The 27941-nt window shown below is 43.2% G+C and overlaps 1 protein-coding gene across 1 annotated transcript in view; it reads left to right on the top strand.

Moving 5' to 3' along the window:
• LOC309560913 (uncharacterized protein) overlaps positions 1–13249 on the top strand; it is a 60979-nt gene extending 47730 nt beyond the window's left edge. The window contains exons 3-4 of the mRNA XM_082264603.1: positions 822–1133; positions 13111–13249. Of these exons, the coding sequence (XP_082120729.1) occupies positions 822–1133; positions 13111–13241 (443 nt within the window). The 3' untranslated portion in view covers positions 13242–13249. The remainder of the gene's footprint in view (positions 1–821; positions 1134–13110) is intronic.
• The last annotated feature ends 14692 nt before the right edge of the window (positions 13250–27941 follow it).

Below are 27941 nucleotides of genomic sequence, written 5' to 3'. Positions count from 1 at the left end.
GGGCTATTGCAAATCAACGGGCAATGCATAGGCGTCCCACGATTTGCAATAATCTCCGGATCGCGGGTGGAACCGCGGCGGTTCTGCCCACGATCCATACGCTGACATGTGAACGGAGCCTTAAGGTTTGACATGTTTGGTATCTATGTATTTGATGTAGAGCCCAGGTTTTACATTTTACCAAAAATTTCGTTTTATATTGTGTTTGGGTATACAGTAATCCCCCGCTCCATCGCGGTTCAGTTGCGGTCCCGGTAATTTGCGTTTTTTTTTTTGTAATGTTATTTTACTATATAAATCATTAAAAATGAAATATTTTTGTGTTTTCCATAGCTCTTGCTCTGTCTCTTAGTATCTTTTATGTGTTTAAATGAGTTTCTATTGTTTTAAAAGTGTGTTTAAAGACCTTAAAATGCTTCTACACGTACAGTGACAGTAAAATAAACATGCCTACAATGCATTTTAATAGGGTTTTTCTATTTCGCGGAATTTCACTTTTCGCGGCTGGGTCCGGAACGTAACCCCCGCAATGGAGGGGGGTTTACTGTACTCAAATTCCTTAGTGTATTTTCTCCCAAGAATATTGGTTTGATAAAACATTTGCGCACAAATCGCGCTACATTAAAAATTGGCGTGTATCAATTTGTATCCTACAAGAGCCTCTGCTTGCAGAAAACATAAGATTGTTTGGGGGGTTTTAAGTAATTTTGTAGACAGAAATGCAAAATAAGAAAATTGCCTTGGTCCCAATTGGGACTATAATCATGATTAAAATTTACATGCACTTTAATCATCTGGTCTCTTCATTGTCTCCTCTGCAGTGGCCTACTGTCTCGAAATCATTCAAGTCCCCAATGTCACTGTGAAGGAGAGACACCCAACAGTTCTGCGCTGTGATTTCAACAGTGGCTCTGATGGACCGGCGGTCTCTGCAAAATTCTACCACTTGCCCGATGACAGAAACCCCATGAAGAATACATCGGATGGCCGGATTGTACTCAGCAACACCAATACTGCACTCACTATGTCCATTGGCACCGCCCTCCTCTGCGATGCCGGAGTATACGTCTGCGTTGCTGAGAGCCTTCGTGTAAAACCCTCTAATGGCAGTGGGACTGAACTGATAGTAATAGGTAAACTGTACACGTCCTTTTCTGTGATTTCATAAAAGTGCTGTTATTTCTGTGCAGTTCATTTTTCTTTGTCATGTATATATCTTCTTACACTTGATAGGCCACAGTGACGGAGTCACTTTGGAGCCCAACTGAACCTTCAGTTGAAATCAGCTCTGGGAGCATCAAAAGGTGTATTACAGTTTGTTTTCTTTAAAAATGTAGCCACAACCTGAGCAGAAAAGCCTGACCCCTGCCAGCATGCTGCAGAGAAGGACTCTTGCTCTCTATGTGGAAACAGTAATTTCTCTGCAGAGACCCAACACTAACTCAGAGGTAGAGCTTTCCAATTAGCAAAACTATGTTCCAAGGTGATTCAAAAAGTATCATCATTTTTCCTCTAATGGGACTTTTCGTCCAGCCAATAGCAGATTGATGACTGGGCGGTGGCTCTCCCATCCTGACTGGATGTCATATGACGTCCTGCCAGGAAGCGCCAATCGGCACGATTTGTCAACAGCCGTGACAGCCGATGACCGATCAGAGTACTGGCTCGCTGCCAGTACCATGTGACTGCTGTGACGAATCACAGCAGGTCACATGACAGTTGAACCCAATGGATGGCTTTCTTTCAAGCCATCCATTGTGTACATTGTGTTGCTAGCTGTGATTGGTTCATTTGATCACATGGTATAGACAGGGCAAATCACAGCCCATCTGTACCATGCGATTAGCTTTGACCAATCACAGCTAATCACAACAAAACAGACTGATGATTTATGAATGATTCAGTTTCATTCAGTAAAATGCTTGCTTATTAACTGCTATAAGCAAACATAATGTGTAAAAAAAAATAAATAAAAAAATAAATCCTGATTCCTTCTCCAGAGTAGCACAATGTTAATATGGTAACATAATATTGCTCTGGTGACAGAGCATAAAAAAAATGTAATAAAAAATGATTACAGTTTTTTTTTTTTTGCACTGTCACCAGTCAGTGTCCCTGATCAATGCCACAACAGCTATATGATGACCCTGTACTGCACTGGTGACAGTATGTAAAAATATATATATTTTTTTCATTTTTCTAAAAATTATGACAAAAAATTACAACTTCAAAAAACCCGCTATGCCTCTTACTAAATACCTTGGACTGTCTACTTTCCAAAAAGGGGTCATTTGGGGGGTATTTCTACTGTCCTGGCATTTTCGGGCCTCAAGAAATGCGAGTCCCTCAGTACACCAGGATTGATCAATTTTGAGATATACACCATAGTTTGTGGACTCTATAACTTTCCTACAGACTAAACAATAAACACTGATTTGGGTTATTTTAACCAAAGAAATGTAGCAGAATACGTTTTGGGCTAAATTTATAAAGAAAAATTTTTTATTTACAATATTTTATAACAGAAACAAAGAAAAACGTGTCTTTTTTTTTTTTTTAATTTTCAGTCTTTTCGTTTATTTTGCAAAAAATAAAAATCCCAGTAGTGAAAAATACCACCAAAAGAAAGCTCTAGTTGTGTGAACAAAATGATAAAAAATTAGTTTGGGTACAGTATTGCATGACCGTGCAATTGTCATTCGAAGTGCAACAGCGCTGAAACAGAAAAACTGGCCTGGGCAGGAAGATGGTAAAAGTGCCTGGTATTGAAATGGTTAAGGGCAACCACAATTTAAATTTTGGTTGCCCTTAAAGTTCCATTAGAGGAAAAATGAAAATACTTTTTGCATAAGAGAAAGGGATTGTGGCAACCTGTCACCCACAACTGAGTTGATTTTAATTTAGGTTATGTTCTCTGCTGGTTGGAAAGCACTTGCCCTGACTCACCAGCAGCAGAGACTGGTCCATAAGGGGTGCACGGGTGCCACCCCCCTAGTTTCTATATGGAGCGATGGACTCATAGGTTTCTTTGAGTTTTTTTGTTTTTGAAGCACATAATTAGAGCCTAAGGCACTGCGCCCCGAACCCACCCACTTGTGATATTAGCAAATCAATATTCGCTTTTGACTTCCGACTTCTCCTCCCTGCCAATCAGGACTGGAGGCGGATCTTAAGACCGGATAATCTGGGAGGAGAAGTCGGGCAAGCCGTAATTGTGGATAGGGTGGGTGCGGACTCAGCGGGGGGGGGGGGGGTTTGTTTGCCGCCCCCCTCCCCCAAAAACAAATTGAGCACCAGCCGCCACTGCTCACCAGCAAGGGTTTTGAACATCTTCAGAGAGACCACTGCTTCCAAGTTCCACACAGAGAGCAAGACTCCCATTCTGAAACATTCAGTCAGGGGCCATACTTTTTTACTTGGGTTGCGGCTATTTTCTAAAGAAACCACACTGTAAGACTTTTTACATGTATCAGGAATGCAATTACATAATTATATAAACTGAAAGTCCAGTTGGGCTTCAGGGGCCTGTTCACACCTGGTGCGGCAGGTATGCATTGGGCGCCTATAGTAGCGCCGTCCCACCTCAAGACCAAGCAAAGTGCCTTGAATCATACCTGGCCAGTTTATATCACTGCCTTGCAGTGTGTGCACTGAATAAAGGTACAGCATGAAATGCTTTTTTTCAGCGTAGCTTGCACCATGCTGCAGCCAATAGAACATTTCCGTACAGTTTGTAAAAAAAAAAAAAACACACCCAATGTGATGTGCCTACATTGGTGCACCGGTACTGCTGTCATCCAACTGCAGACCGGTGACCAGGCCTGTTTTAACCACTTCTGGACAGGAAGGTTTTACCCTCTAACGACCAGGCCATTTTTTGCGACATGGCACTGCGTTACTTTAACCACTTAAGCCCCGGAAGATTTTACCCCCTTCCTGACCAGGGGGTATTTTGCGATTCGGCACTGCGTGACTGTAACGGACAATTGCGCGGTCGTGCGATGCTGTATCTAAACGAATTTGGCGTCCTTTTTTTCCCACAAACCGAGCTTTCTTTTGGTGGTATTTGATCACCTGTGAGATTTTTGGATCATGCGCTATAAACAAAAAAAGAGCGTAAATTTTGCAAAAATAACAATATTTTTCACATTTTTTTATATGAAATTCCCCCCCCCCCCAAAAAAAATGTAAAAATCAAAATTTTTTAACATTTTCGGTCAATTTGTTTTATGCTACCTATGTTTGGTAAAAAAAAATTGCAAAAAGCGTATTTTGATTGGTTTGCGCAAAAGTTATCGCGTTTACTAACAAAGGGAAAGATTTTTGTCATCTTTGTTGTTTTTTTTTAACGCGTAATGGCGGCGATCTGCGATTTTTTTTGCGGTACTGCGACATTGCGGCGGACAGATCGGACCCTTGACTGACATTTTTGACACTTTTGGGGGTACCAGTGACATTTCTACAGTAATCAGTGCTATACATATGCACTGTTACTGTAAAAATACACTGGCAGTGAAGGGGTTAACCTTTTTTGAAAGGGAGGGGCTATGTGTGTCCCTAGGGGCGTGCTTTCTACTGTGATTGGCTGTGGCTTCAGATGTATGAACAGTGATCAACGGTTCTACGTAGTAGAACCGTATGATCATCCTTCATACACAGGGGAGAATGACAGGCAGCTTGTTTACACAAGCCGCCTGACTTTCTCCCTCTCCCCCGACGATCGCAGAGTGACCGTCGGACATCGGGTCCGCCAGTCACACGCGCGGGGGGGGTGCGTGACCGCGCGGGAGCGGGAGCGCGCCTTAGGCGGCCCGCGCTCGCTCCCTAGACCCTCACAGGCTAGCGACGTAGACCTACGTCGCTTTGCCTGTGAGGGGCTGACTGCCGACGTAGATCTACGTTAGGCAGTCGGCAAGTGGTTAACTGACAATTGCACAACACTGTACCCAAATAGAATTGATGTCCTTTTTTTCCCCCACAAATAGAGCTTTTTTTGGTGGTATTTTATCACCTCTGCGGTTTTTATTTTTTTTTTCGCTATAAACAAAAAAGAACGACAATAAAAAAAAAATATTTTTTTTTACTTTCTGCTATAAAACACAGCCAATAAAAATGTTTTAAAAAAATCTAATTTCTTCATCAATTTAGGCCAATATGTATTCTGCTACATATTTTTGGTAAAAAAAAAAATCCCAATAAGTGTATATTGATTGGTTTGTGCAAAAGTTATAACGTCTACAATCGATGCAATATTTTTATGGAATTTTTATTTATTTATGTTTTTTACTAGTAATGGCGGCGATTAGTGATTTTTAGCAGGACTGCAACATTGTGACGGACAGTTCGGACACCTGACACTTTTTGGGGACCAATGACACCAATACAGTGATCAGTACTAAAAAAAAAAATGCACTGTGTTAGATAATTATTCCAAATTCATAATTCGGCACTTATTGGAATTATATTATACTAGACATTAAGCCTGTTAAATTAACGGGCGCTAGAACATATGTGGTCAGAGTCCCTTTTAATAATGTGGTCAGAGTCCCCTTTAATAGTGTGGTCAAAGTCCCCTTTAACCACTTACTGCATATCGACGTATATATACGTCGGCAGACTTTGCGGGGGTATACCAGGATGATGCCTCTAGCTAGAGGCATCATCCCGGTACTGTGGTTTACAGCCAACAGTCGGCTTTCCGTCCGTAACGCTCGATCGTTACCCGAGTGAGCGGGTGGGGACGCCCCCCCTCCCGCCGCCTTCCGTGACTTTGCTCGGGGCTCCCGTCCCACCGGGAGCCCCGAGCACCCAGCCGGCACGTCCGCCGACTGGATGGAGTCCCGATCAATGCTGGAAACGGCATCGTTCGGGTCTCCGATGATGTAACACGGAGGCGGCGTCCATGACATCACTTCCGAGTTACTGTGCTGCAAAAAGCGGCAAATTTAAAAATTTAAATTTAAAAGCTGCAAAAACGCAGCTTTTAAACCGTACTGTAATCCGATCCATCCAGATAGATTTGCAGAGAACAGAGACTTCGCCCCGAACAATAAAAGCCATTTAAATGTTGTATTCAATGTACTTCATAATGCACATATATATTAAAGACTTTACATTTCATTCTGCACAATATATATATATATATATATATATATATATATACAGTATATTAGAAAAGAATAAATACAGCATGGCACTTCAGCATGTGATCAGCTCTGCAGTTCTGTGGGTAATTTGCATAAACCACTCCCAACTACCAATCAGACAGTAGAAGTTATCTGCTCAGCATGGTGTACACAGAGCCTACGTGTGCTGCTGAGCAGATAACTTGTATTGTTTCTATTGAAAAGGCAGTTGTTATGGGCTGGCAGCAGTGACTGCCAGCAACCCACTCAAATGCGGCCCTAACAGATTGAAGTAGGGTGGGGCAAAGTCTATGCGCTCCAAGTCCCAACAGCTGTTCATGGGGCATGGGTAGCACAATCCCACGGACACAGGGACTGGACGCAGAGACGTTTGCATTTTATTATTATAGATTCACAGCAAGCTTGCAAAATATATTTGGTTTTATGATTAATCGTAATATTAATATGTGTGAATGACCTTGATCAGGTGATTAGTGATGAAGTTCTTCAGATGAGGCAGTAAAAATGTCAGATATTTCTGGTGTATGTAGCTAATTGGAGGATGGCATATAAGGTATCTGGTATAGAATGTCATGGGAAGTCAAGAATAGACATGATCTATGTAATACAAGGAACTATACATATATTTGTTTAACCGCTTCTGGACCGCCCGCTGCAGTTATACTGTGGCAGAGTGGCCCTCCTGCGCGAACCGACCTAAGTATACGTCGGTCGCGCGCCTGCAGCTAGGGGACGAGCGCACGCCGCCATGCTCCCGCCCCCACTCGTCAGTGGGGACTCCGATGCACGGGGCTCTGATTGCCGCTGGACACCCGCGATCGCTCCCCGCTGAGATAGAAGGACAGTCAGCTGTTGTAAACACAGCTGACCGTTCTTCTCTCTGGAATGATCACAGAGCTCCTGTGATCCTTCTATATAGGATCACAGGTCTCTGTGATCATTTCACAAGCCACGCCCCCATACAGTTATAAACACTCCCCTAGGTACACATTTAACCTCTTGATCACTTATTGTGTTAACCCCTTCCCTGTCAGTGTCATTATTGCAATAACAGTGCATATTTTTAGCACTGATTACTGTAGTAATGTCACTGATCCCCCCAAAAGTGTAAAAAATGTCAGTCAGGGGTCTGATCCGTCCGCCGCAATGCCGTAGTCTCGCAAAAAAATCACAGATCGCCGCCATTACTGGTAAAAAAAATTAAAAAAACAATAAAAATGACATAAATCTTTCCCGTAGTTAGTAGACGCGATAACTTTTGTGCAAACCAATCAAAATATGCTTATTGCTAATTTTTTTTTTACTAAAAATATGTAGTAGAAAACAAATTGGCCTAAAATGTTAAAAAATTTTGATTTTTACATTTTTTTTGGGGAATGTTATATAGCAAAATGTGAAAATATTATTTTTTTTTTCAGAATTGTCGCACTTTTTTGTTTATAGCGCAAAAAATAAAAATCGCAGAGGTGATCAAATACCACCAAAAGAAAGCTCTATTTGTGGGGAAAAAAGGACATAAATTTTATTTGGGTACAGTGTTGCACGAGCGCGTAATTGTCTGTTAAAGTAATGCAGTGCCGAATCGCAAAATATGGCCTGGTCATTAAAGCGGTAGTATACTCAAAGGAAAAAAAAAAAAAAACCCTGCAAGACAAAGGCATAATGAGCTAGTATGCATCGCATATTAGCTCATTATGAAACACTTACCTTAGAACGAAGCCACGACACGGACCCCCGGACACCGCTGTGGGAGCGGACATGATCCCTTGGCGTCTCTTCTGGGTTCGGCGGCTCCGGCACTGTGAGTGGCCGGAGTCGCGATGACGTCACGTAATTTTCCGGCAATTCTCGGCAAGGAACTCTGAAGGTCCTTCAGAGCGCATGCGCCGCACTCGTTAGCGGCTGCATGCAGTGCAAATATCTCCGAAACCATGCAGGTTTAGGAGATATTAACCACTTTACGTCTGCTCACATTGCTGCTACTGCAGCAATGTGACTCGTTATCGTCCAGCGACGTAGACCTACGTCGCTGGACTGCTCCCCTTGTGGGCGCCGCGCGCGCGCCGCCGGAGGCTCGCTCCTGCTGTGTTCAGTCACAGCGGGAGTCGGGCCAGGGGTTCAGCATAGCTGAACATGCGATCTGTCCCTGTGTCACTCAGTCACCTCCCCCCACAGTAAGTCAGTAAGCACCAGGCATACATTAACCCCTCCCTCTCCAATAAAATTAACCCCTTCCCTGCCAGTGTCATTTTTACAGTAACAGTTCATATGTATAGCACTGATTACTGTAGTAATGTCACTGGTCCCCCCAAAAGTGTAAAAAATGTCAGTCAAGGGTCCGATCTGTCTCCCGCAATGTCGCAGTCCCGCAAAAAAAAAAAATCGCAGATCGCCGCCATTACTCGTTAAAAAAAAACACCAAAAATGACAGAAATCTTTCCCTTAGTTAGTAAACGCAATAACTTTTGCGCAAACCAATCAAAATACACTTATTGCGATTTTTTTTTACCAAAAATATGTAGCAGAAAACAAACTGGCCAAAAATTTTAAAAAAATTAGATTTTTACATTTTTTTTGGGGGGGGGGGGGAATTTCATATAAAAAAAACGTAAAAATATTGTTATTTTTTCAAAATTTACGCTTTTTTTGTTTATAGCGCAAAAAGTAAAATTCGCACAGGTGATCAAATACCACCAAAAGAAAGCTCTGTTTGTGGGAAAAATAGGACGTAAATTTTGTTTGGGTACGGCGTCGCACGACCGCGCAATTGTCAGTTAAAGTCGCACAGTGCCGAATCGCAAAAAGTGGCCTGGACGTAAGACAGCAAAATCCTCCAGTGGTAAAGTGGTTATTTGTACCTACAGGTAAGCCTTATTATAGGCTTGCCTGTAGTTAAAAGTAAAAAAAAGCAGTATACTACCGCTTTAAGGGGGCAAATGCTGCCTGTCCAGAAGTGTTTAAATAATGTTAGTTAGGATTAGTGTAATCTCAGTCATAATTAATAGTATTTGTATGTATTTATTTAATGTTGTATAAATTGGTAATATGTGTTACTTAGGTAGATTTTTGGTTATATGACATAACATGACATTAGACACGTTACAAGAATAGAGTGTTACCTGTGGGCTTGCCAATCAAAGTCCATATATGACTTTATGAATTGAGTATCTCCTCTTGTATAGAAATAACTGAAGTTAGCAGAAATGATGTATGCCATACAAGGTTTTGAGCGCTGTGAGGTTATGACGTCTACATGTAACATAAATTGCCAAGGGATCGATGTTCAGGAGGACACACAGACTAGGAGAGATCACACACACACATCACAGACTCCTACAAACACAAAGACTTTACATAGACTCTTTGATTAGAAAGATTCTGCTTGAGAGAACTTGGGCTTTTGAAAAATAACAGACTTACTGGCTGGATCACCAGATGGATATAGAAGAAGGAAAGCCTAAGAAAATGAATGCAGCCATCACATCTAAGAATTGGTAACCTACAATAAAATAAATGTTTACTTTTGAGTTTAATACCGCTTTAAACGCCTCTCATCTCGAAGACTGAAGTTGTCATCAGAACAGGAACAGATACATTTTCAAATGGTGGCACCAATTACAGTGACAGTTAAAAGGGGATTTCCTTTATTTTAATGAGATATATCTTCTCACTTTATCTTACATCTCCAAACAGGAAAGAAAGCAATTATCTCATAACAAGACATAAACTGCAAAATAAAAACCAGACAGGGGTTCTAGCTAGTCCTTACTATATCCAAAACTATAATAAAAAAATGTTGTAATATATATACTACAATATATGATATACTGTGTGTATATATATATATATATATATACAGTATATATATTAATAGAGAGAGAGATGATATTTTTCTTTTAATACTTTATGCATGCCACAGGCATAATATTAAAGGCAATTTGATTTTCTTAAAAAAATAACAAACATGTTATACTTACCTGCGCTGTGTAGTGGTTTTGCACAGAGCAGGCTCGATTCTCCTCTTCTCGGGTCCCTGGCTGGAGCTACTGGCATCTCCCTCCTGCTGAGTGCCCCCACAGCAAGCAGCTTGCTATTGGGGCCCCTGAGCAGGCTCGCTCTTGAGCCGCTGCACTGTCTGTCCATTCACACACAGAGCGTGGCTCAGCCCTGCCCCCACTCTCTCCTTATTGACTCACTGGCTCCCACTGCTGTCTCAGCTAAAGAGAGACGTTGCTCTCGTTCACATTGCTGGATTGAGATGAGGCTCAGGTAAGTATTGGGGGGGGGGGGTGCACACAGAAGGTTTTTTTTACCTTCATGCATAGAATGTGCAATTAGCAATGTGGTTTGCAGTGGATATAAAAAGTCTACACACCCCTGTTAAAATGTCAGGTTTCTGTGGTGTAAAAAAAAAAATTAGACAAAGATAAGTCATTTAAGAACTTTTTCCACCTTTAGTGTGATCTATAAACTGTACAACTTAGTTGAACAACAAACTGAAATCTTTTGAGTGGAGGGAAGTAAAAATAAAAAACATTGCATAAGTGTGCACACCCTCAAACTAATACTTTGTTGAAGCACCTTTTGATGTTATTACAGCACTCAGTCTTTTTGGGGTATGAGTCTATCAGCATGGCACATCTTGACTTGGCAATATTTGCCCACTCTTCTTTGCAAAAACACTCCAAATCTGTCAGATTGTGAGGGCATCTCCTGTGCACAGCCCTCTTCAGATCACCCCACAGATTTTCAATCAGATTCAGGTCTGGGCTCTGGCTGGGCCATTCCAAAACTTTAGTCTTCTTCTGGTGAAGCCATTCCCTTTTTGGTTTGGATGTATGCTTTGGGTCATTGTCACGCTCAAAAGCTGAAGTTCCTCTTCATGTCCGGCTTTCTCACAGAAGTCTGAAGGTTTTGTGCCAATATAGCCTTGTAATTGTAACTGTTCCTAATTCCCTCTACCTTGACTAAGGCCCCTGTTCCAGCTGAAGAAAAACAGCCCCAAAGCATGATGCTGCCACCACCACCACCATGCTTCACTGTGGGTATGGTGTTCTTTTGGGGATGTGCAGTGTTGTTTTTGCGCCAAACATATCTTTTGGAACTATGGCCGAAAAAATCATCTTGGATTTCATCAGACCATAATACATTTTCCCACATGCTTTTGGGAGACTTTAGATGTGTTTTTGCAAAATTTAGCCGGGCTTGGATGTTTTTCTTCGTAGGAAAAGTCTTTCATCTTCCACTCTACCCCATAGCCCAGACTTATGAAGAATATGGGAGATTGTTGTCACATGTACCACACAGCCTGTACTTGCCAGATATTCCTGCAGCTCCTTTAATGTTGCTGTAGCCTCTTGGAAGTCTCCCTGACCAGTTTTCTTCTCGTCTTTTCATCAATTTTGGAGAGACGTCCAGTTCCTGGGAATGTCACTGTTGTGCCAAATTTTCTCCACTTGATGATGACTGTCTTCACTGTGTTCCATGGTATATCTAATGCCCTGTAAATTATTTTGTACCCTTCTCCTGACTGATACCTTTTAACAATGAGATCCCTCTGATGCTTTGGAAGCTCTCTGCAGACTATGGCTTTTACTGTAGGATGCGACTAAGAAAATGTCAGGAAAGACCTACTAGAACAGCTGAACTTTATTTGGGGTTAATCAGAGGCACTTTAAATGATGGCAGGTGTGTCCTGACTCCTATTTAACATGGGTTTGAATGTGATTGCTTAATTCTAAACACAGCTACATTCCCAGTTATAAGAGGGTGTGCACACTTATGCAACCAGATTATTTTAGTTTTTATTTTTGTTTCCCCCTCTAAAGGATTTCAGTTTGTTTTTCAATTGAGTTGTACAGTTTATAGGTCACATTAAAGGTGGAAAAAGTTCTAAAATTATTTATCTTTGTTTAATTTTTTTACATCACAGAAACCTGACATTTGAACAGGGGTGTATAGACTTTTTACATCAATTGTAAGGTAGATATTAAGGCAAAAAGAATATTGTTTTTTTTTATTTTTGATATAGTAAGTAGGTAGCTCAGGGACAGGACTCAGAAGGCCAAGACATTAGAATGGGTGGCACTCACACATAAAATTGACTCTCACAGTGACACTGACAGCAGTGTGATGATGATGAAGATGATGATGATGACACCTCACCGACACGACACGTCCCCTTCTGAGTCACAGTGACAGTCTCACTCCACACCAGGTGGTCCCTCCATGTCCACTCCAATCCCAACAGCACTGACAGTCACACTCCTGGCTTGCTTACTCATGTCCTGTAGACCCGCACACTAAGCCCTGGCCGCTGTGATTGGCTCTCTTGCACTATGACATCAGACGACACGCCAGACTGCCCCCCTCCGTCGCTGCCCAAACACACTGCAGAAGGCACTCAGATGGTTTCAGCCGAGCGTCACAGCCATTGTATTTACTGGAAACCTTTTCCTGTTATTGACATTTACTAAAGGAGTAAAGTGCCCATTTTTTACTGGCTGCCAGTAAAAATACTGACAGTTGGCAGCATGGGTCAAGTGATACAAAGGGTAATAACTGTGGGGGACGGGCTGATGTAGAAAATAAAAGTACAGTTGTTAGGTGGAGGCAGGATAGGCTTCTCTGAAGAGAAACGTTTTCAGGGATTGCATAAAAGTGGACAGAGTAGGAGATAATCGGACAGATGGGGTAGGGAGTACTATAGGATGGGAGAGGCTCGGGAGAAGGCACAATGACAGGTGCATTTGACCAACTTTTGATCTGCATTTGACTTCCTTGTGCACTGCTTTTTCGTTCCCATTACTTGTATGGGGAGAAAAGCAGTTCTAATGGGCACAATCAGCTCATCCACACTGACCTTTCTTTTGTCAACTAAAACATTTCACACGTGTATTTTAATTATTTTTGTAGGTGTTCAGTTGGCCCATTGTTGGTAATGTTCTTCTTTTTCATCTCACAGCAAACCCCGATTTTAATGGAACACAAGTAATACCATCATATGCGCTCCAGCCAGTCATGGACGTGATACGTGTCATCCTCCTGACGCTTCTGCTCATCCTCCTCGTCATACTAATTTGGAAAGTTTGGTAAATTCGACATAAGTGTACAAATAAACATTTCCGATATGAACTCAATACAAAAGACATCTGTCATGTTTTACAATAAAGCTTCACAATTATTAACTGCACAAGATTATAAAATTGTCTTCTAAATGCTGTGCTACTGACTGTGTTATCTTGGAGTCAGGGTGGTGGTGTTGTTGGTAGTGGCGGTGTCGTTGATAGTGTTGGTGGTGTTGTAGTGGTGGTTTTGGTGTTTGTGGTGGTGTTGTTGATAGTGTTGGTGGTGGTGGTGTTGGTAGTGGTGTTGGTAGTGGTGGTGGTGTTGGTGGTGCTGTTGATAGTGTTGGTGGTGGTGTTGGTAGTGGTGGTGCTGTTGATAGTGTTGGTAGTGGTGGTGCTGTTGATAGTGTTGGTGGTGGTGTTGGTAGTGGTGGTGCTGTTGATAGTGTTGGTAGTGGTGGTGCTGTTGATAGTGTTGGTGGTGGTGTTGGTAGTGGTGGTGCTGTTGATAGTGTTGGTGGTGGTGGTGTCGTTGATAGTGTTGGTGGTGTTGTAGTGGTGGTTTTGGTGTTTGTGGTGGTGTTGGTGATAGTGTTGTTGGTGGTGGTGTTGGTAGTGGTGTTGGTGGTGCTGTTGATAGTGTTGGTGGTGGTGTTGGTACTGGTGGTGCTGTTGATAGTGTTGGTGGTTGTGTTGGTAGTGGTGGTGCTGTTGATAGTGTTGGTGGTGGTGGTGTCGTTGATAGTGTTGGTGGTGTTGTAGTGGTGGTTTTGGTGTTTGTGGTGGTGTTGGTGATAGTGTTGTTGGTGGTGGTGTTGGTAGTGGTGTTGGTGGTGCTGTTGATAGTGTTGGTGGTGGTGTTGGTACTGGTGGTGCTGTTGATAGTGTTGGTGGTGGTGTTGGTAGTGGTGGTGCTGTTGATAGTGTTGGTGGTGGTGGTGTCGTTGATAGTGTTGGTGGTGTTGTAGTGGTGGTTTTGGTGTTTGTGGTGGTGTTGGTGATAGTGTTGTTGGTGGTGGTGTTGGTAGTGGTGTTGGTGGTGCTGTTGATAGTGTTGGTGGTGGTGTTGGTACTGGTGGTGTTGTTGATAGTGTTGGTGGTGGTGTTGTTGGTAGTGTTGGTGGTGGGGCAGGGATTGGGGGGGAGGGGAATCCCAAAGTCAACGGAGTTCCTCACTGTTCTTTATAAATTGGTGCTCTTTTTGGCCCTGGTATGGCCTGTGATATGGGGGATGTTTAGCTCAGTAGTGGTGAACGTTTTCACTGAGTCATGCCAGTACAAACTGTGGTTAAAGTGGAGTTTCAGTCCTCTAAATAAATTTTTCTTCAAAAACTTTCCTCTGTAATTGTTACCACTTCTACTGTAACATTAGGATACTGTCAGGCGTGGGCACAGGGTGTGCCAGGTGTGCCTAGGAACACCCTAATCACTGTGTGTGGTGCAGATTTCCTCTCTTTAAACCCTTGATAGTACATGACCAAAGCCTCTTAACGGGGCTCCTAAAAAAAATTGTAAAAAGAAAACAAATTTGTAAAAATTATTAAAAAATAAAATAATACAAGCAAAAACTACTGACACCATCCACTGCCTGACATCGTCCACTGCTCTACTGACATTGTCAGTATACACCGATCAGCCATAACATTATGACCACTGACAGGTAAAAGGAATATCTCATTACAATAGCATCTGAAGATTGGTGGGATATATTAGGCAGCAAGTGAACATGTTGTCCATGAAGTTGATGTGGTGAAAGCATTGCAGTTTGTTGTGTATGGGGCTGTAAAGCCCATGGTGACCCATGTCCACAGCCAAAAGCTTCTACAATGGTCACATGAACAGTGGAAGAGGGTGGCCTGGTCTGATGAATGACGCTTTCTTTACATCATGTATATGGCCAGGTGCATGTGTGTCACTTACCTGGGAAAGAGATGGCACCAGGATGCGGTATAAGAAGGTAAGTCGGTATAGGCAGTATGATGCTTTGGGTGATGTTCTGCTGGGAAACCTTGGGTCCTGCCATTCATGTACTGTAGATGTTACTTTGGTGTCAATGCCTCAATGGGTCAGGGCTGTTTTAGCAAAGGGGGGCCATACCCAATAATAAGTGGGTGGTCATAATGTTGTGGCTGATCGGTATAAAAACACATGCAAAAAAGCTCTGAGATGCACACCCTAATGCAATAGGCTGTGCACACCTATGCTGTCAGTAATGTGGTCCTTTTTTTTTTTTTTTTTTTTCAAATCATTATAAACTAACCTGATCTCGGAAGCAGGCAATTTCCATCGCTGTTGTTGGCATCTGAAGCCGGCTTCTCTTCCTTTCCTGGATTTCGGTGCAGCTGGCTACCCAGCATGCAACTTCCGATCTCATGCCTGCGCAGTAATGCCACTGCGCGGCTAAGTTTCTTCTTGACAGGTTGCCATAGCAATGGCGGCGGCGGCAGAAGTTCCCGCCCCATATTTTATGGCAAACTGTCAATCACAGGACATCCACAAAGGAAATCACGCAAGATTTCAGTATTAGGCAATTCCCATGGACTCCTGGGATAGATGACACTGATATCCCAGAAGTCCATGGGAATCGCCTTGTGACGTAATCGCCTGGGTGGCCGGAGCCGGAAGTGCTGCAGGAAGAAAGTGAAAAAAAAGGTGTTAATAAAAAATTTTTTTTTATAAAAATGATTGCCATTTAGAATAGCAGTGCGGGTGGCCATGGGAATGATTGCACATTAAAAACAAAAGGTGGAACTCTGCTTTATGGGCTTGCTGACCCACTTTTATTACCATCCCATGACCAGGCCACTTTATGTTATTCAACACTGCGTTACTTTAACTGGCAATTGCGCGGTCATGCAACACTGTGCGCAAATTACATTTTTATCTTTTTTTTTCACATAAATAGAGCTTTCGTTTGCTGCCATTTGATCACCACTGGATTTTTTATTATATATATATGAAAAAAGACAGAAAATTTTGAAAAAAAAAAAAAAAATAATTTTTAAAACTTTCTGTTATAAAACAGAAATGTATTCTGCTACATGTCTTTTATAAAATGATTTGGTTTGTGTGAATGTTATAGCGTCTACAAACTATGGCAGTGGTTCTTAACCTGGGTTCGATCGAACCCCAGGGGTTCGGTGAGTCTCGCGGGTTCGGCGGAGGTCATTTCTGAACTGGTCTCTGAAAGACAACAGCAGAAGTCACACTGATTTGCACTAAATATTCATTATTATGTTTTTGTGTGAAAATCATGTTTTAATGGTTTTGTTCTTTGTTCTTAATGGTTTTGTTCTTTAATGGTTTTGTTCATTTTGTGCACCTATGTATAAATATATACCTAAATATATATCTATGTTTTGAATTTGAAAAAATCATATTTTATTTTTCCAGTTAAGAAGGGTTCGGTGAATGTGCATATGAAACTGGTAGGGTTCAGTACCTCCAACAAGGTTAAGAACCACTGAACTATGGTATATATATTTGAAAATTGATCAATCCTGATGTACTGAAGGCCGATCTCATTTCTTGAGACCCTAAAATGCCAGGACAGTACAAATTGCCCCTAAATTACCCCTTTTTGCAAAGTAGAAAGTCCAGGGTATTTAGTAAGAGGCATGGCAAGTTTTTTAAAGTTGTAATTTTTGTCACAATTTTTTTTGAAAATGAAGAAATTGAATAATTCTTTTCTTTTTTACAATTTTTTTTACATACTGCCACCAGTGCAGTAAAGCAAAATCATATGACCGACGTGGTGGTGATTGGGACACTGACTGGTGACAGTATGTAAAAAAAAAACATTTTTTAAAAATGTTTTAACATTTTTTTTTTTTTAACATATTTTTTAAATTATTATTTTTTACATACTTTCATTCCAGTAGCTCAGTGTCACCATAGTAACACTGTACCACTCTAAGGGCTGATCAGGGATTTTTTTTTTTTACACTGCTGTTACAATGAAAATCATTGTAACAGCAAAGTTTTTAATTCACGAAAGCTGTGATCACTAGTGATCATGATTGGCTACAGCTAATCACATGGTACAGGGTGCAGTGATTGGCCCAGCATAGGAAACACAGCTGTTATTAATGAATTTATTCCCATAACTGCTCTGTTGACATTGTGATCATGTGATCACCGGGCTCCAAGTACCGGAGATCCACTGTGTCCGGTCAGGTGGGTGCACCTAAACCCAAAACAGGCATGTGACGTACATGTACATGATTTTGCCTGCATGTGCTGCCCTGCCGCATTATATGTACTGTGGTGGAACAGCAAGCGGTTAAACTAGGGGTCCCCAAACTATGGCCCTCCAGTTGTTCAGGAACTACAATTCCCATCATGCCTAGTCATGTCTGTGAATGTCAGAGTTTTACAATGCCTCATGGGACGTGTAGTTCCGCAACAGCTGGAGGGCCGTAGTTTGGAGATTCCCGGGTTAAACAAATGAAAAGGAAAATACAAAGTCTCCTATGTCAGCATTTCCTAATGAGGGATGAAAAAAATATCTTATACTTCAGCAGCACTGCTCTTTTCAGGATCCTTCATACCCAGCTCTCTGGCTCTCCTGGCTCTCTCAGCCTTCAAATCCAGCACCTTGCTGCACGGGCTCACTCCTCGCCTCCAGATAAGGGATCTTGGCACCCCAGGCTTTCTCACCCCTCCGAGGCTTACAAACTCTCTCCATTCCCTGGACTTGCATAGTTGCCGCAGCTCTTTCAGATTTGCTTAGCTGTCCCAACTTCTTCAGTTCTGCGGGTGAGGAACCTGTCCAATATGGAGTGCAGTTTCTCTAGGGCAAATGTGTCAAATAAAAGGCCCATGGGCCGAATCTGGCCCCTCAGGCCATTTCATGTGGCCCTTGCACCTCTCCTGCAGCTGCTGCACCCCTCTCATTTTTGCCCCCACCAGTAGTTGGCAAAGGAGTTGGAAAAGAGGAAAGAACACCGCCGCCACATCCTGTGCTTCTCTATGAAGCTGTGGAGAGGTTCATCTTTGCCCCCGCCCAGCAGTTGGCAGCAGAGAGGAGGACAGAACTCCTCCTACAGATCATGTGCCTCTCTGTGCAGCTGCAGCACCACTTTGCCTTCGCCTACCCAGGTCTCAGCATTTAGCAGACTTGGGCAGCAGACTCCAGGCCTCCTCTGGTCCTCCTTCAGACCCTGCACTTTCTGCATCCCAGCTCTGCCCCTAGCTTCTTCCCAGCAGCAGCACAAGGTAAGGGAGGTTGAGGGACTCTTGACTTTGGATGGTGGGGAAGCTCTTGACTTTTGATGTAAAGGGGGGGGGGGGTGCTCTGGACATCTATTCTTAAAGGTACAACTGGCCCTTTGAGGGAAACCATAATACCGATGTGGCCCTCTGGAGCTCTGCCCCTAGCTTCTTCCCAGCAGCAGCACAAGGTAAGGGAGGTTGAGGGACTCTTGACTTCGGATGGTGGGGAAGCTCTTGACTTTTGATGTAAGGGGGGGTGCTCTGGACATCTAATCTTAAAGATACAACTGGCCCTTTGAGGGAAACCATAATACCGATGTGGCCCTCTGGAGCTCTGCCCCTAGCTTCTTCCCAGCAGCAGCACAAGGTAAGGGAGGTTGAGGGACTCTTGACTTCGGATGGTGGGGAAGCTCTTGACTTTTGATTTAAGGGGGGGTGCTCTGGACATCTAATCTTAAAGATACAACTGGCCCTTTGAGGGAAACCATAATACCGATGTGGCCCGCATTGAAATTGAGTTTTGCTCCCCTGCTCTCTGGTACCACCTCTCTTAATAGGAGCACGACTATCTCATTGCTGGAGCGCACAGCTCTCTCCTGAAAGGGTGCATGAGCTATGGCCAGGCCTTGCTTATAACAAGCATGCACATTCACACAACCAACATGTGGAAAGGTGCAGCGGCAGCGCACTCCCATGCGGAGTAACAGAAATACACTATATTACCAAAAGTATTATAACACCTTCATTTACCTGCACATGAATGTTAATGGCCTCCCAGTCTTAGTCTGAAGGGTTCAATATTGAGTTGGCCCACCCTTTGCAGCTATAACAGCTTCAACTCTTCTGGGAAGGCTGTCCACAAGGTTTAGGAGTGTGTCTATGGGAATGTTTGAATCTTCTTCCAGAAGCGCATTTGTGAGGTCAGGCACTGATGTGGGCAAGAAGGCCTGGCTCACAGTCTCCGCTCTGGTTCATCCCGAAGGTGTACTATCGTTTTGAGGTCAGGACTCTGTGCAGGCCAGTCAAGTTCCTCCACCCCAAACTCGCTCATCCATGTCTTTATGGATCTTGCTTTGTGCACTGGTCCAAATCCTTTGCTGGAGGGGGGATTATGGTTTGAGGTTGTTTTTCAGGCGTTGGGCTTTGCCCCTTAGGTCCAGCGAAGGGAACTCCTAAAGCGTCAGCATACCAAGATATTTTGGACAACTTAATGCTTACAACTTTGTGGGAACAGTTTGGGAATGGTCCTGTTATGAGGCAGGTGGAAGCCTGTCGTGCAGAGAAGGCTTACCGTTGCTGGTGGGCGGAGCTTGGTTGGAAACCCAAGGTGAGTAGCACAGGCTAGCCTAAGGTGCGGGGTCTAAGCATCCACCAGTCTTCACCAGGGCCTCTGAAGGTGAGGATGGATTTGGCTGCAGGTGGATACCAGGTCGCGGTCCCCAGGGTCGCCCCACCAGGGGGTAACTGGTCAAGGTCCGAAGGTGGATGAGCCGACAAGGAGAATCCAGAAGAGTAGTCAAAACGAGCCGGGATCAGGACAGGCAGAAAACAAACGAAGTCAGGGACGAGCCAAAGGTCAACAGGTATCAGACAGGAAATCAACAGGAAGCAGGTTCAGAACACAGGAGAGCTGAAGACAACACAGCAAAGTGCAGTGCTGTTGAGCTGTTTAAATAAGGCAGCCTGTTGCCAATTATTGCAATTAGTCTGCTCTGGAATAACCCTTTAGGTTGCAGACAGCACATCATGACACACATCAGTGTGCTCAGGAAGCGTTCCTAACAGGTCCCTTTCTGTTCCAACATGACTGCGCTCCAATGCACAAAGCAAGGGCCATAAAGACATGGATGAGCGAGTTTGGGGTGGAGGAACTTGACTGGCCTGCACAGAGTCCTGATCTCAACCTGATAGAACACCTTTGGGATAAATTAGAGCGGAGAATGCAGGCCAGGCCTTCTCGTCAACATCAGGGCCTAACCTCACAAATGCGCTTCTGGAAGAATGGTCAAACATTCCCATAGAAACAATCCTAAATGTTGTGGACAGTCTTCCCAGAAGAGTTGAAGCTGTTATAGCTGTAAAGGGTGGGCCAACTCAATATTGAACCCTATGGACTAAGACTGGGATGCCATTAAAGTTCATGTCCTGGTAAAGGCAGGTGTCCCAATACTTTTGGTAATATAAGGTATATTGTAACTGAAGTTCAGTAATAAACAACAGGCCTGGCAAGAAGGTAACCCGTCCAGGAACACTCATGTAACAGCAGTGTGCTAGCAGTAGCAGACCTCAGGTATGCAGACAATGTCTGTATTAAGGGGCTTAATGTAGCCTGGCCAGTCAGGATCCAAATGGGGAGGCTTCCAGGAAGGATGGCGTGTCTCTGCACTTTACCTACTACTTGGTAGTCTCTCCCTATGTTTTACACTGTCCCTGACAGACTGGTGACCTATCCCTACTTTAGCCACACGAGAAATGTGTGCCAAGCCCAGGAGCCTGGGTCTTCTTTAGACTCTGGCTGACCCAAGATTGCCACCAGAGTCACCTGGGGTGCCAGAATCTAATTGGATAGCTGCCCCCTGTGACTTAGAAAACTATAGAGGAACTAAGTTCCTCATGACTTCCTCTCCCTCTGCAGTGCGGCTGCATTTGAGTACCACCTGCAGTGGAAAAAAGCAGACTGCAACTGCCTGCGGGTCTCCAGGAAGACCGGAACACAGGATTGAAGGCTTTGTCCCACCCAGATTACTTTGAAGCCTTCAAGCTCCAGACCCCGAACCCAGATGCAAAATCCAGAGAACAATGACAAGTCAGTCTTTTCCCCTCAGAAACAATAATTTGAAGCTTCACACTCTGCATTAGTGTGAACTCTGTGTCTCTTCTGCCTATCTTCACGTAGTGGCCGGGCCTAGCACTGTCACAAACCCCCCTTGTTTCGATCACTTTAGTTGGTTGGGACACCTATGTGCCAGCCATTAGCCACGTAGGCCCAGCCCTTTTTCCAGGTATGCCCTACTCAGAATCTCAATGGGGTCAAACTGCTCTTTATACTTAGCTTTCTTCCTCTCCTCACAGTGTTCCTGGGGTTATCCATTCCTTCCCAAGAAGTTGTAGGGAACCTCTTGTGCTTTATGAAGAATAACTTTTCCTCTTATTTGCACCAACTTCAACCAGCCCTGGTGTACTTTGGGATAGATCAACCCTTTTGTGGTTAACCTTGGCAACCGAAACCTTGCTTACAATGGTTCACACATTTTACTGTTACCGTGACCAACTCCCTTTCAGAGTTTCTCCAGGTACGTTAACCTGTACCTCTTTGTGGTTGACGGCCAGAATCTCTGCTGTTGCCACATCTAATCTAGGCCCTTTCTTCTCATGTGGTCTAGTGAGTGAGGCAGTATATGTGTCATCTACCAACTACTGCTCGGACCACAGGAGGAGAAAGGCTCACGGACTGCAGGTAAACTGGTGATGTGATGAGGTGTATTTCTCCTGTAAATTTGAGGAGAAACTCTAATTTCAATGTGATTGAAAGGCTACTGCAAAGAGGCTGCATATGATTAGCAGTAGGGATGATCTTGGGTTCGGTATGAATCCAGTTTCAGTCAAACTGAGAAGCAGGCGAACCCAAACAGCTGTAGATGGTGCATTCCCTGTGTCACCACAATAGTTCATCCCGTTGTGTACATCAGGGCTTGAAAATTTGCTTTGAATCTAGGAGCCAGCTAAAAAAGTTAGGAGCCAGTTTTTTTTTTTTAACCTCCCTGGCGGTATTCCCGAGTGTAGCTCAGGGTGGGATTTCACTGCCATAAGCGGTAACCCCGAGACACACTCGGGGTACCGCCAGGGAGCATCGCTGGATCCTTGTAGAGGGTTACTTACCTTGTCGCCAGGATCCAGCGATGTGTCCCTTCGTCATACGGAGGCCGGATCTTCCGCCCAATGCTGTAGAGCCCCGGCTTCCGTCTCCTGCGACGTGACGCTCGCAGGGGGTGGAACCGGCGGCAAATTTGAAAAGTTATACACACCAAACACTCTGATTTCATTATAAAATAAACTGATATTAGTTTGCCCCCCAGTGCCCTTTCCTGCAGTTTTACTGTACTTTTTATGTATATATATATATATATATATACACACATATACATACTGTATATATATATATATATATATATATATATATATACACACATATATCTATATCTATATATATATATATATATATATATATATACGTATATATATATATATATATATATATATATATATATATAGATATATCTCTATATCTATATATATAACATATGTATACGTGTATATATATATATATATATAACATATGTACACGAATATATATATATATATATATATATATATATATACTCTTTAACTTATTTATAGTTATTTATTATATTATAATTTTTGATTTTGTGTTTCGAACTTTATCATACCTGAGATGTTATAAAGAAGAACGCACAGTAAAAAAAAATCATATGTAAATAGTTGGTTTGGGCTGCTCATTCTTAAGAATTACATGCAAAATAATTGTACCGCTTTCAGCACCTAAAATTGGAAAGAATCATACCGCCAGGGAGGTTAACTAACAAAGCTTACGGGTAGAACATATAACCCTTTCACAGCCAGAGCTGTTTTTTGCACACGTTTAATTTTAATTTTAGGCCTAAGATTACATGAATCCCCAAATATTATATATTTTCTGAAAAGCAGACACCCTCAGAAAATAAAATTGTGGTAGTTCCAATTTTTTTGTGCCACACAATATTACTGCAAACACATTAAAAGTAAATTTTAGGGGCACCGAGTAAATAGATACCCAACATGTCAAACCTTAAATTTGAAATGGCGACAAACTTCAGTACCCTATTGCTTCCATAGGTAACGCTTTAAAAGGCCCCTATAGGTCATCAGTTTAGCATTACGAAGGAGGTCTGGTACTAGAATTATTGCCACGTGCATTTACATTTGTACGTGCATATATGTGCTGGCTCAATTTTTTTTTGGGGGGGGGGGGTGGAATTTTATGTGCTTGGGTGTAACTTTTTGACAATTAAAAAAAAATGCTTTTTTTAACATCACATAGGTAACAAAAAGTCCCCTATGTGATGCTTTTTATGGTGACAGGTTCTCTTTAATGAGACAACCAGGGTCTAAAAGACCCTGCATGTCTCCCCTGTGCTCCATTGAATGCAATGCAATGCACATCGCACTGCATTACATTCTTTCCCGGCCTTGATGGCCAGGAAAACTGTCAAAAGGGACCCAGAAATGATGCCACACATCACTCCAGGGTCAGCAACTAGAAGGGGAGGAGAGGGCACTTGTGTCTACTCTCCTATCTCCCCTCTACCCTGCAGCACCCGCTATGCCAGTCTGGGGCCCACAGATGGGCAAGCGGAGCCCGGGATACATGGGGGGGACGCATGGGGTGTGTGCAGCATTTGGTTGACAGCCCAGGCGCAAGGACAACATTTCTTGTTGCTATTGAGACCTGGTGTCTGGGGTTTGTCAAACCCTGTTGTACATGAAGCTGTGGGGCTGTGGGGCAGGGAATGCCACAGGTGCAACTATTTGGGTACTGGCACCTTCCTTCTGGGACCAAACCCAAACTCATCTCTAATCAAAAAAACTGAGATGGAACAAAGAAAAACAAAAGAAAACAGTGCATTTGTCTCAATATCTGTATCCTGTTCCTGTTTAACGTCACCTTGCTGTGTGACACAGTTAACGTGTATGTCACTTATGTGTAAAGTGTATGTTACCCCAATATTTAATTTTCCTGATATGTGTCTGTTGTACCATGTACTTGTGTTACACTACTGCTACATCCTACTGTTAGAGTGGTTTCCTCTCTCTGTGCGAGTATGTCTATCTTTCCGACTGTATCATCCTGTTCCCCATACTGGGCAATCCGGCCTTCATCCCGGGCTTACACGACCGCTCATTTCTGGATCTGAGAGAACGGGTCTTTACCAGGCTTCCCATTTTCTGGTAGGGAATGCGTGGCCGTCCATCTCCCAATTGACGGATGACCAGGGTCGCTTTAGACTCCCTTTCTGGAAAGCCATACAGCTCCACCACTATCTGCACTCACTACCGCACCCGGAGGCATACCTCCGTGATCTTACAACGTTTGAGGAATACTGCACCGGCGAGGGCCCGCTACCACATCCTCTCTCCAAAACGTACAATCTCTTAAACTCCCCGCTGGAGCAGTGCTTTCCTCCGGCTCTGCTAAAATGGGAGGCGGACTTGGGCCGCACCTTCACGGCGCAACAGAAACAAAACATTTCCCTGCTTTCGTTGAAGTCGTCAGTCTGCACCAAAATACAGGAGACCAACTATAAGATTCTGGTGAGGTGGTATCATGTACCCACTCAACTTCATAAGTTTTACCCACAAACTACAGATCTCTGTTGGAGATGCTAGAGGGACCGGGGAACCCTTTTGCACATCTTTTGGGCTTGCCCGAAAATCACTCAGTACTGGGAGGCTGTCCAGACGCTTGCTAAAGAATTTACTGACTATGAGATCCCGCTTACATTTTACTCCATTTGTCATGCACCCCAATACAGAAATACAGGAAATCCCTACTGCGCCATATTCTGAACGCTGCCAAATCCTGCATTCCAATGTTTTGGAAGAAGCAGTACCCCCGACTATCAGTGACTGCATATGTAAGGTTGAAGAGATCAATAAAATGGAAGATCTCATTCTCACAGCTCAGCATGATAGGGAAAAATACGATAAAACTTGGCTGATATGGAACATGTTTGTTCTCTCTGACAGACAGGAGGCAGAAACTACCGTCCTCTGATGTGGCCCATTGATCAACACGACTCCTTCCCCCTTCACTGTTTCTCCCTTCCATACCCTCCGCCTCCTCCCCCCCCTTTTTTTTTTTCTCTCTTCCCTCTCCTTGCCCTTCCTTACTCTGCTCACTGTACCCCCCCCCCCTCTCTCTCTCTCCATCTGCTGTTTGTGTCTCTCTTTTTCACTTCTTACTACTGACATATCTGACTCTCATGTTCACCTCCTCCAGATTCAGTCTTCCGATATTGCATTTTCATAGGGGTACAGGGAAAGAGATGCTCAACTCCGGATACCTATGTGTGCCTATTATCTGTTATTTTCTATCACGGCTGCCTAGAATATAGTGGTCTCATTTAATTGCACAACCGTGGGAGACTTTATTTACCTACAGTGCCTTGTGAAAGTATTCGGCCCCCTTGAACTTTGCGACCTTTTGCCACATTTCAGGCTTCAAACATAAAGATATAAAACTTTATTTTTTTGTGAAGAATCAACAACAAGTGGGACACAATCATGAAGTGGAACGAAATTTATTGGATATTTCAAACTTTGTTAACAAATAAAAAACTAAAAAATTGGGCGTGCAAAATTATTCAGCCCCTTTACTTTCAGTGCAGCAAACTCTGTCCAGAAGTTCAGTGGGGATCTCTGAATGATCCAATGTTGACCTAAATGACTAATGATGATAAATAGAATCCACCTGTGTGTAATCAAGTCTCCGTATAAATGCACCTGCACTGTGATAGTCTCAGAGGTCCGTTTAAAGCGCAGAGAGCATCATGAAGAACAAGGAACACACCAGGCAGGTCCGAGATACTGTTGTGGAGAAGTTTAAAGCCGGATTTGGATACAAAAAGATTTCCCAAGCTTTAAACATCCCAAGGAGCACTGCGCAAGCGATAATATTGAAATGGAAGGAGTATCAGACCACTGCAAATCTACGAAGACCTGGCCGTCCCTCTAAACTTTCAGCTCATACAAGGAGAAGACTGATCAGAGATGCAGCCAAGAGGCCCATGATCACTCTGGATGAACTGCAGAGATCTACAGCTGAGGTGGGAGACTCTGTCCATAGGACAACAATCAGTCGTATACTGCACAAATCTGGCCTTTATGGAAGAGTGGCAAGAAGAAAGCCATTTCTTAAAGATATCCATAAAAAGTGTCATTTAAAGTTTGCCACAAGCCACCTGGGAGACACACCAAACATGTGGAAGAAGGTGCTCTGGTCAGATGAAACCAAAATCAAACTTTTTGGCAACAATGCAAAACAATGCAAAACGTTATGTTTGGTGTAAAAGCAACACAGCTCATCACCCTGAACACACCATCCCCACTGTCAAACATGGTGGTGGCAGCATCACGGTTTGGGCCTGATTTTCTTCAGCAGGGACAGGGAAGATGGTTAAAATTGATGGGAAGATGGATGGAGCCAAATACAGGGCCATTCTGGAAGAAAACCTGATGGAGTCTGCAAAAGACCTGAGACTGGGATGGAGATTTGTCTTCCAACAAGACAATGATCCAAAACATAAAGCAAAATCTATAATGGAATGGTTCACAAATAAACATATCCAGGTGTTAGAATGGCCAAGTCAAAGTCCAGACCTGAATCCAATTGAGAATCTGTGGAAAGAACTGAAAACTGCTGTTCACAAACGCTCTCTATCCAACCTCACTGAGCTCGAGCTGTTTTGCAAGGAGGAATGGCCAAAAATGTCAGTCTCTCGATGTGCAAAACTGATAGAGACATACCCCAAGTGACTTACAGCTGTAATCGCAGCAAAAGGTGGCGCTACAAAGTATTAACTTAAGGGGGCTGAATAATTTTGCACGCCCAATTTTTCCATTTTTTATTTGTTAAAAAAGTTTGAAATATCCAATAAATTTCGTTCCACTTCATGATTGTGTCCCACTTGTTGTTGATTCTTCACAAAAAAATTACAGTTTTACATCTTTATGTTTGAAGCCTGAAATGTGGCAAAGGGTCGCAAAGTTCAAGGGGGCCGAATACTTTCGCAAAGCACTGTATATGGATATTTGATTTACCCTGTATTGTCCATATGATACTATCTCCATGCCACTGTCATCCCTTTTTTTTATTTTGTGGTATCTCTGGGGTTGTGTACGGTTATTTCTTACTGTTCGTTGTTTGTATGGTTCTTCTTTCTGTAATTTCCTGCATAACTTAAATAAAATATTTGCAAAAAAAAAAAAGTGTCCTGTTCTCTTTGTATATTTTCCTTTGTGTGAAATACCTAGTGATGCTGCCAGTCCCTCTGCTTTCCTATTTCAAACTGGCTTCGCAACCTAGCGTGGTCAGATTTCTGGCTGCCTGTCCTTCAATGACCAAGACTTGTGTTGACATCCCCCCCCTGCACAGCTCTTCATTGGGACGATCAGTGTACTGCTGTTTCTCTGTCTTCTGCCGACACATCCCCCTGCAGACTCCTCCCCCATTTCTCTAAACCCCTCATGCAGCTGAGAACAAAAACGACGTGATCACTTACAGAAAAAGAACAAGAAGGTATTAATAATGTTTATATATACAGTATATATTCCTTTTTAGACCAAATCTATTGTTGTACAAGGTAAGGGTTCACATATACTTTATCCACTTGTCGACCATGCTATAGCCGAAAGATGGCTACAGCGCAGTTCTGGGAGGGTGTCTATTGACGTCCTC

Source organism: Pelophylax lessonae, assembly GCF_965119305.1.
Source record: "Pelophylax lessonae genome assembly, chromosome: 7".
Classification (NCBI taxonomy): domain Eukaryota; kingdom Metazoa; phylum Chordata; class Amphibia; order Anura; family Ranidae; genus Pelophylax; species Pelophylax lessonae.
This window is presented reverse-complemented; position numbering and strand designations above follow the sequence as displayed.